This window comes from Triticum aestivum, chromosome 4A, assembly GCF_018294505.1.
Source record: "Triticum aestivum cultivar Chinese Spring chromosome 4A, IWGSC CS RefSeq v2.1, whole genome shotgun sequence".
Classification (NCBI taxonomy): domain Eukaryota; kingdom Viridiplantae; phylum Streptophyta; class Magnoliopsida; order Poales; family Poaceae; genus Triticum; species Triticum aestivum.
The window spans coordinates 503970871-503981988 of NC_057803.1; the positions used below are offsets into that span (position 1 = coordinate 503970871).

An 11118-nucleotide genomic window follows, 5' to 3' on the forward strand; every position below is an offset into this window, starting at 1 on the left:
ATCAAATAAGTTTTGCCGCCCATGTTTGACGCCCACCGTGTCGGAATGGGCTCAGAGGCGGTTGTGTCACGTCTAATTGAAGTTACTAACCTACCCCTATTTAGAGCACTGGAAATCGGGCCGATGAATTGTCCGTGTAATGGATAGACAGTAATTTCCATCTCCCAAACACTTGGCTTCGGGCAGCCGATGTGGGAGTGGACATTTTGCTGTTTCTTTCGAATTTTGGGACAATAAGCATCCATGTTTACCCTGGCAACTAAATTCGAATCCATTTTGTATTCCTATATGAATCTTTATAAATCATTCTATGTGTTTTTATATATCTTCAAAAGGACGACAGAGATGTATTCCATTGTCATATATAAATATGGTTTACAAATGCGGATACTCAAATTCAGAAAGTAGAATCCAGTTTAAGGTGAATTCAAATATTTGAAACACTTCATGTCCAACTCAAATGTCACACGCAGCATAATGTGTACTCCCATTTAGATATGTACACAAGCGATGTATCAAGATTCAAATACCGAGTCAATCAACTAAGAATGTACGGAACTAACAGACATATAAACACTTATAGAGTATATGAATCAATAATCTCTTCCTAATAATAAAACACGGATTGAGTCTCCGGGTTCATCGTCGCGGCGTTTTTTCAAAGAAGTCCCTAATGTTTTCGATAATTGAACCCGCAGACTTTATTTTAATGAATCTGAAAAAACGGTTCAGTTTTACAAAACTCCACTCTATTAAATTAAACCAAAACAATCCAACCAATCCTCCGCCTCCTCCTCTGCTCTCGCCATTGCCCGCAGAGCTCCATCCAATCACTGGCTCGCTCGCCGAGATGCAAGGCGGTCACGTCGGCTGGGACAGCGGACGCGCGCGCGGGAGGAGGAGTTCGCGGACCCGCCTTCCATCGTGCGGGCCAGCAACCGCCGCCGCCGCCAGCAGCAGGCACAGCCGAAGATCCCCTCGTGGGGCCGGCGCCGGCTGAGAAGCCCGCGGCCCATGACGATAGCAGCGAGGGCCTCGCCATTCTGGACACCCCGCTCGCCTTCCCCAAGGACGCCGAGCACGACGAGGCAGAGGTGGCGGAGGACGAGGCCAAGGCCAGCGTGCAGCACAAGGTGAGCCACCGTGCTGCGGGATCTGCGCCCGCCCGCCTCCCTCCGCCTATTCATTCCACTTCGATTCCGATTTATTGCTGTTCTTAACCTCCTCGGAGCTTGCACCAGGCTCAAATGTGAGTCCCCTGCACTTCATATTTAGGCTGCAACATTTTCTGAATTTTTAGTTTGGCTGAAGATGCCCTTACTCGCACACTAGATCCATATTCAGGCTGCAACTTTTACTGAATTTTTAGTTTGGCTCGACGAGGTTGACATCGACGACTCCTGCTGCTGCTGAGCTTCGCGTGCCACAGTGACGGCACGGGACGCATCCTCGAGGCCATCGGCGTTGACCCAAAGCCATCAGTGCCGCCGAACCTGGTAGCTTCCACCTCACTGTCGTGGGAGCCTATGAACAGAAGACATCCGAGGGGACGCCGAAGACGAGCGAGGGCGGCCACCTGAGGCGCTAGGAGAGGTGGCAGTGGGCAGCGGCGGCGGCACCATCGAGAAGGGCGCGAAGGACCTCGGTGGAAGCGATACCTATCGGTCATCAGAGCCGCCAACCGGCTGCCCGGCTATGCGCCACATCCACATCTCCTGTAGTTGATGTCGCCGCTCCTCCTCTGAAGTGTCTCTGTGGCAGCGGTGTTCCCACCCCCACGCCCATAGTTGCTTCTCCCGATCTGTTGTCCCTCTCGGCATGGACGGCAACAGTGGCTGCAGTTCCTCTCCGGCGAGCTTGTGCTCTTCTCTTTGCATCACCTGCAAAATCGCTAGATGGTCTCTGGTTTGTGGGTGGCAGGCGGTGATCTTTACCTGGGTATATGACCTGGGTATATGTGAGTATGTGACACATCGTTCAAACGCGAATTGCAGAATGATGCCTTGACCAATTTAGTGCAGGATATATGCAAGTTGACTACAAATCAATTGGAATTGTGTACATCTTTAGCAATGTGATCTGGAGTGAAGTTCAGCCAGACTCCTACTATCCCCTGTAAAGGCGCACAGAAAGCTAACATGTGGGCGATGGAGCTACAATCTCTCTTAACCTTACATCAGCACCAACAGACAAATACACAAGTAAACACAAGTTCCCTCGCTGTAGATGAAGCATAGCCAGGGCATGTCAGTCAGTTTCAGTGTGTCTGGTATCAAATCATGTTGCATGTTTATCCCTTGTCAGTTTGGGACGTATGTATATAGCAGCTTAGAGAGAGTGGTTTGGCTCCAGGCGCCTTGTAACTCAGTACTTTTTTTACGGAACTTACCGCGGCTTGTGACTGGATCATGTGGATGGTCTATAAGATTTTGAGCTGGTGTCTTGACTCCCTTAAGAAGAACAACAACAACAACAACAACAACATGTCTGGTGTTATGCCTGAAAGGCATGTAGTTCAGAACGGACCAGGTAACATGCTTTCAAAGTGCATTATAAAATATCAATTCAACTGGAAAATTGCTATTCACAATTGTTTACGTTTGCTACTATGAATTTTGACTTCCAAGATAGCAGCTGATTGTCGGTCGATTTTCTTGTCACATGTCGAAAATATTAGCAATTTTGTTATCAGAAGTTCAGAACTATCTTTGCTTTAACTTTCTTTGGGCCACAAGATATAGGTCGACCCTCAGCCCATGTCTATCGTCCAAACTTTCGTTGGGCCACTGCCTTCAGTTTCCACCTCCGGACCAGGCAATAATGGATTCAGATGATGAAGTTGATAATGCTTCCAGACCTCCTGCAGCTCCATGTGTCCAAGGTACCTTCACTTTACGTACCTTCAACTTTGGTCTGTGTCCCTTGTCATTGTTCAACTTCTAACATCTTCTCTTGCAGGAATCTTCAAAAAATTATTCATACCCCAGATCACCTACTTCACGATGGAACTGCTCATATATGCTATTTCCATTAATGGGCAATGGAGAAGATGTGACACATCACAATATTTTTATAGAGCTTTTAACCTTCTTTACCATGACGATGAATTTTCCAGTTATCAAGCCACATTTCCATCGACCGACGTGGCTCTGACCAGACACGAACAATTTCTAATCTCACCACATGAATGGCACTCTTGGTCTCATCAGATATAAACACACATGTTCTACTTGCTAATGTTGATTGCTCTGCTTGCAGTTGTTGTTACTTTAGATTTGGTGACGATCTTAATTTTTACTATCTGTTTTTAATTAGATTTTAGATAAACTAATTATTTAAAGTTGGTGTCGTTTAGCCCACAAATCAATGAAGTGGCGACATGGGTTGCACGTTGTGTTAAAAGAGGACGTGGACATGGGGGGTTCTTGAGCCATGTTTATTTTGCTAAGGCATGTGACTTTTTTTTCCCGTTGTAACGCACATGCATTTTACTAATTATTTCATTCATAAGGGAAGAGAAGAAATTAAATGAGGGAGACAATTTCACCATTATCCCACTCAGAACACATCCACCACTTCTCTTTCACCCGGTGATAGTAATAAGTTGATGGAGGCGCCATCGAAGGACATGACTATGACTTCCTCAATTCTTTCTTTTACCGCGGACATAGAGCGTGTTTGTTTTTTAAGATAAATACTTATTTGAAAAACAATAAAAAAAGTGAACATTTTAAAATATGTCACCATTTTTATATTTAGTATTTCCAAAAAAATGTACCCTTTTTTAAATGTTTGCATTTAAAAATATTCTCAATTTTTTAAGTAAATCAAAATTGTTTTTAAAAATCATGTGTTAAAAATGTGAATCTAAGAAAAATTCCATTTTAAAGAAATGATCAAAAATGTTACTTTCAAAAATATTCATGGTTTATCGAAAAGTAGAAAAAAGATTGACAAACTATTCCATGCACAACTACTCAACTACTCTTTCATGAGATGAAGGATGTTAAGGTGGCTTCTTTAAATCCACACTTCATACTCGGAAAAGAGTAATAAGAATTGAATATAAGAAATGTTGCATAATAGCACACACAAAGCAGATTTTGCTATTTTTCTGGCCCGTTGCAACGCACTGACATTTGTACTAGTATCAACTAACATACATAAGCCAGGCCGTTGTACTTTTTTTGGCTACAACAACATCCTTTTTTTAGCCAGCATCTTGGCCCTTTTTGATGCGTGCCACTTATGGTCCATCTATACTACTAATGCTGAATGCACATTCAGCCTGATTGGCATATTTGTAGATCTGGCACAGCAATCCAAATGAAATGTCTCCGAGTCTTATCAATTAATACAGACTTGTGCTCAAATAAAATTGCAAAAAAAAACAATTATTACTTGATCTCTAAAACAAATGGTTTGATTGATTACATGAACAGACAACACAAAGGTTATTCAACTATGGAAAGAACATTTCACCTATAATTAAACAAGTAGGAATTTAATTTCCTTTTTTCCTTCAGGACCTTAACAATCTGGTCAGTCTCAGCTTGCTTCATTTTGAAATCCACCAAATATTTAATGGTTGTCTTGAGTACTGCTTGTGATTGTGCTGTTTGCTTCCTCAACATGTCAACTTCATCTCTAAGTGCAGAAGCAGAATCTCTTTCTACCACTAGTTTAGCCTCTAGAGCATCAGTAGTTGGCAATTCATAATGCACGATTGGGCCGATGCCACTACTGTGGGATGATGCAACGTCCATGGGGACCTCGCTCTTTGATCTTGGGCTAACCTGTTTTGCCATTAAAGTTCTGATTGGATTCAGAAAAGTTGAAGTTAGCAAAACATCTCAACTGAGAGTTATAACAGCAAACCAGTTAAACAAACAAGGAATTAAAGAGTTTCAATTGGATGATGAAAAGTAGTTATTAACATCATTGTAACCCGCTGTTGCAGCAGCAAAGCAGTTAAACAAACAAATAGATATTGAAGTTAAGGCAAACAGGTAATTCTTAACAGTAAGTATCAAACACATAGATAGGCGCAGTCTACAATATGATTAACAGGCTGTGCCATTATGTAATCAGTAGCAAACTAAATTAAGCCAAGCAACGCAATTGAACAATTTTGCAATAAGTGGCTAACTAAAATTTCGAGAAGCAGGTAACTGAACTTACGCTAGTTCTTTGTACAGGCACACTGCAACTTCTTTTTCGCTTACAAGGTTGTACGAAGGAGTCCATGGCATCAATTGCTTGGATACGCAGTCCCAATACTTCTTTCTTCCCACACTGCATGGGTAAGTCGAATGGTTAATTTGGTAAGATGGTGCGTTCTTGATATGTTATATGAGGACGTGTAGTCAGACTAGTTGTAGCCAAACACATCACACTGGCTTTTACTGTATATTTCATGCGATTAATTTTGGCATATCGAGATCTAAGCAATCTACAATAGGATGAAAAGACTGGCATCCTTCACATTATTGGCGGACTCAGTTCATAGAAACAAGCAATTCAACCATTCTGTGGGTAAATCAAAAGCGCCACTGGAATACTTTTCACTATCCAATCATACACGCAAAAGGGGCGATGTCAGTGTCAAAACCGGCGGATCTCGGGTAGGGGGCCCCGAACTGTGCGTCTAGGCGGATGGTAATAGGAGGCAGGGGACACGAAGTTTTACCCAGGTTCGGGCCCTCTTGATGGAGGTAAAACCCTACATCCTGCTTGATTAATATTGATGATATGGGTAGTACAACAGTAGATCTACCACGAGATCAGAGAGGCTAAACCCTATAAGCTAGCCTATGGTATGATTTTGTGTTGTCCTACGGACTAAAACCCTCCGGTTTATATAGACACCGGAGAGGGCTAGGGTTACACAAGGTCGGTTACAAAGGAGGAGATATACATATCCGTATTGCCTAGCTTGCCTTCTATGCCAAGTAGAGTCCCATCCGGAGACGAGACGAAGTCTTAAATCTTGTATCTTCATAGTCCAGCAGTCCGGCCAAAGGATATAATCCGGCTGTCCGGAGACCCCCCAATCCAGGACTCCCTCAGTAGCCCTCGAACCAGGCTTCAATGATGATGAGTCCGGCGCGCAGTGTTGTCTTCGGCATTGCAAGGCGGGTTCTTCTCCAACTTTTCATAAGCAGTGTCCGGCTCCATAAATGTTGAACCTCTTGGCTTTTGTGCCCAATAAGGGCTTTCTCCCATGCGTCGAATGAATGCGAGGTGCCAGCGCATTTTTACCTTCACCCCCTAGCCAGATAAATAAATTGTCTATTAAAGGAGGGGATTCTTAGATCCGATCCATACCATCCTCCCCTAGTGAGAATTCATCAGAGCGCGTTTCAGAAAGATCCATTCCAGCATGGCCGACCTCCGCAGCTCCTCTTCCCGCCCCGTAGCCCTAAGCCCGATGATTGGAAGAGGTGTTCAGTCCCGCACAGTCGATTAGTCGAGCTGCAGACTAAGGGATTTCTCCCTCCGACGTATATGGTGCCCGTTCGAGCCGGGCTTGCCACCTACAATGGCGGGGCGCAAGCAAAGAGCTGTCCTTGTCCCTCCATGGGGGAACGGGTCTGCCTTGTTCCTTATTTACTAAGGGGACTTGGATTTCCAATTCATCCGTTCCTCCGCGAGCTCCTGGAGTTCTACGGCCTCCAATTACACAATCTCACCCATGCCTCCATTCTACATATCGCCGGCTATGTCGCTCTCTGCGAGTTGTTCCTGGGCTGCGAGGCTCACTTCAAGCTATGGAAAAGGCTATTCTGCCTTGTCCCTCACACACAGAGGGAATCACTTTATCAAGTGGGTGGAGCCGAAATATGGCACATCGCCGATACCGGATACCTGTCCGGTACCTCAAAGAAGTCGTCCGAAGACTGGCCTTCAAAATGTTTTTATATGGAGGACGTCCCCCTTCCGGACCCTGTTCGGCAGGGTCTTCCTGAGTTCAACAATGCTCCTTTGAAGAAGCGCCGAAGTTGGCGCCCACGGAGCCCCCAGGCGGAAGACAACGGAGAAGTCCTCTATCTGATGAACCGGATTAAAGCACTAGCTCTATCAGGATTGACAATAATTGAAGTTAGGTCGATTTGCATAATGCGGGGAGTGCAGCCACTTCAATATCATGGGCACCCCTTGTGGTGTTATAACGGGGCGGATGACGCCACCCGCTGCGGGCGTAAGGGTCCGGACAATGCTGCTGCTCTAGCGAAAATTCTGTCTGAACTGTTCAAGGGTGAGGAAGAGGAGTTCACCCGCATCAAGCCACGGGATGGATTCTCCATGTACAATCCTCCAAAATGGGTAAGTTATATCTCCCCGCCCCCATTTTTCCCGCATTCTTAGTCGTAAGTATTCACCTTGTCACTTTGCGGCAGGAATTGCGAAAAGCCATAAAGGAGGTCAGCAGCCCTTCTCCACAACCAGAGGACCCTGACCGGGCCCTCGATTCCGGACTTGAAGAAGATCCGGTTATCTCCGTGGAACTGATAGACCGGCAGTTCTATCAGTTAAGCTGTGACGATGCCCTGGTGGCCATTATGGCCGACTATCCCAGACTGCTCCCTGCATCGCAGGTAAGAAAAATCAAAAAGTCCCAACTCCAAAACTAGGATCCCCTTTTAGGCACTTCACCCACCATATACACATGGCATCTTTTACAGGGAAGGCATTCGGGACGCCCTGTCGAACCCGCAGCAACTCGCCAACAAGAGGCACCGAGGCCGGGTAGGCCAAACAGGAAGGCGGTCAGGACGGAGACGCCGGTGCAAAGGTATAGGAAAAACCCCGCTCCGTGGTTGTTGTCTTTCTCAAAATGTAATGACGCCCACATTTCTTTAACAAAAAAAACGCTTGCCGGAATATGTCCGATGATGCTGCCAATCAAGCTTCCACCAGTCGGGCGCCAGGACCGGACATGGAGGCGGAAGCCGATATGGGGCAGGCGCCGGATAATCCCCCTACAGAGGATGCGGATAGATTATCCGCTACAAACTCAAAAGTGGAAAGCGCCATGAATCATAGGCGTCGCCGGGCCATACTCCGCGACGCTTGTTTCTCACCAGAGGCGTTCGACGCCTTCAATTCTGGAGAGGCGTACCTCCGTGCTGCTCAAGATGGTCTAGCCAGAGCCACAGATCAGTATGTAAAGGATGTACGGGTGAGTAAATCTGGCGATTTATATGTATTAGTAGCCCCCGAGACTTGAAATAGTTAGCAGAACTGATTTACGGATCATCTTTAATGTGCAGGTTCTTACAGAGAAGAATACTAGGATGTCCTTGGAGCTGGAGGAATGCATGACCCAACTGCGGGCCGCTCTTGCCGCATTGCAGGAACAGAAAAAGCCTCCCGCTGGTAACATTTACTTTAAAGAATGATGGTTACCATATAGTGTGCGGCGTGTCTGCAGATCTAACAATTGATTTTGTAGATGAATCCGGAGAAAATCCGGGGGACCAGCATGTTATGCGGCAGCTAGAGGCTGGCAAACACGTGCTGACTGAGGTTATGCGGGAGAAAAACAATCTCCAAGACGCCAATATTAAGCTGAACGTGGAACTAAAAGACGTTCGGGGCCAGCTTGTGGACTCCGAGAAGGAGAATAAGCGGCTTCGGCGCGGCATTTTCAGTAAGTGTTTGAACGAATCCTTTTAAAGGAGTTCAGCGAAGAAGCTGACTAACAATGTTATGTCTGTAGGTATGCTGACGGGTCATCCCGCGGAGGAAATGCCCGGGTCTGCGGGTGATCTTCTGTCCGAGCTGTCACATTTGCACGAACAAGTTCGGCAGGTGATGCAGGGTGTTGCCCAGGCCTTGTGGCCGTCCGTCTCCCTGCCAGAAGGTGTTGCAGAGCTTGCGGAGAAGCTGAAGGGAGCACGACGGCGCTTCCGATTATGGAAGATATCAGCCTGCCGACAGGGTGCCAGAGAAGCCTGGGCCATGGTGAAGACGCGGTATACCAAGGCAGACCCAAATCACATGGCCGAGGTCGGACCTGTGGGGCCCGACAGAAAAGAGATCCCCGTTAGCTTAGTTTATGGGCAAGTAGAATTAGCCGCAAAGTATTCCCAACAGAATTGTAAGCTAGACCGCCTGTTGGATGGCATAGAGGAGGAATTTAGTCAGTCTGCATAACTATGTAATTAAAGTGACATGTATAATGCCTTCTAGCCGGATTGTAGATCATTTTTCGTTGCGGACCTTTTCGCTTCAACCTCCGGGCCCGATAGTCCGGAGTGAATCCGAATACCCGCTCAGTTATATAAAATCGGGGTATGCGTGGAGACCAGGCATAGGGGTCATTAGTGCTTTATCAGACAAGTGCCCAACTAGTTATGTTGTATTACATGGGTAGTAAGAAACATCTTCCAGGGAGAATAGTTCCGTTAAGGGTTCCTTTCCCTGGGTAAGCATGCCCTAAAGTGCATGTCCGGACTGCGATAGGAAACGCAGAAAAAACATCTGGGGGCAGATATGGACAATAAATAAAAATCATCTTTTGTTCACCAACCGAATATTCCCTTAAGAACGCTAGCTTTCGGCTTCACCCAGTCTGAGGTACACATCCGGCTAACCCGGCAGTAACAATCACAGAGGTGCTCCCCTTATGCCCTAGCCGAATTAACGGGAACGTAGGGCATAAATACAAGAGCCAGGCAACCCAGCTTGGCCAAAACTTAAGTCATATCGATGCATATAATGGTGAAAAAAGGTACATGCGGAAGTATAACACATGTGTTGGGCATGAGGCCCAGATAAATAATTTAAGCTTCTGTGAAAGAAGCCCCCAGGTAAGAAGAGTGCGGCTAGCGCATCTTTAATGTACAAGCGAGGCACAAGGTGACCCTTGAAGGCCTAGAGAAATAATAAAAGAAAGAAAGAAAGGGAAACAAGACAGATGATGTATATGCAGAAAATGGACAAAGGGAGGGGACTGACATAGAGTCCGGTGCGAGGCGTAGAATCTTTGGAGCCTGGCCGCGTTCCATGGGTTCGGCTCGAGTCGACTAGTCGATGCATCCCGCAGTCGGTACGCTCCACTGGTCAGAACTTGGTCAATAATGAAAGGACCTTCCCATTTGGGCTCGAGCTTGTTCTTTTTCTTATCCGGCAGGCGTAGAACTAGTTCACCAATGTTATAAGTTTTGGCCCGTACTTCTCTGCTTTGGTATCTGCGAGCCTGTTGCTGATAAAATGTGGAACAGGCTTTGGCTATGTCGCCTTCCTCTTCCAGGGTGTCTAGACTGTCCTGCCGATCGAGCTCGGCTTCTCTTTCTTCGTACATGCGCACTCGAGGTGAGTCATGAATTATGTCACAGGGCAAGACTGCCTCTGCTCCGTACACCATAAAGAAGGGTGTATATTCGGTACTACGATTCGGCGTGGTCCGCAGCCCCCAGAGTACGAAGTCGAGCTCCTCTACCCAGTGCGTGTTAGAATCCGTTAAGAAGCGTACTAATCTGGGTTTAATGCCGCTCATTATAAGACCGTTTGCTCGCTCGACTTGACCGTTGGTTTGTGGGTGATAGACTGAAGCGTAATCGAGCTTGATGCCCATTTTGCTGCACCAGTGTTTTACCTCGTCGGCTGTGAAGTTCGTGCCATTATCAGTGATGATGCTGTGGGGGATGCCATAACGGTGTAAAACCCCGGATCTGAAGTCTATCACTGATCCGGATTCAGCTGTTTTAACAGGTTTGGCCTCTATCCATTTGGTGAATTTATCCACCATGACCAATACGTATTTTTTCTTATGGGTTCCCCCTTTAAGGAGTCCAACCATGTCAAGCCCCCAGACCGCAAAGGGCCATGTAATGGGGATTGTTTGGAGGGCGGTGGGTGGCCTGTGGCTTTGATTTGCAAAGAGCTGGCAACCGACGCAATGTTGGACCAAGTCCTGTGCATCTGCCCGGGTCGTTGGCCAATAGAATCCTGTACGGAAGGCCTTGCTTACAAGAGCCCGGGCTGCGGCGTGATGACCGCCGAGTCCAGCGTGAATTTCCGCCAAAAGATTCCGCCCTTCCACTTCGGAGATGCACCTTTGAAGGACTCCGGTAGTACTTTTTTTGTACAATTCTCCCTCATGGACCCTGT

General features: G+C 46.6%; 1 protein-coding gene across 1 annotated transcript; it reads left to right on the plus strand.

Annotated features, from left to right (window-relative positions):
- Window positions 1–963: 963 nt before the first annotated feature.
- Window positions 964–3267, plus strand: LOC123086613 (uncharacterized; the record flags this gene model as incomplete). Its single annotated transcript, XM_044508383.1, is given in 3 exon segments — window positions 964–1133; window positions 2742–2881; window positions 2959–3267. Coding segments are annotated over 3 exon segments (567 nt in total), but the record flags the coding sequence as incomplete, so codon positions are not given.
- Window positions 3268–11118: the final 7851 nt, after the last annotated feature.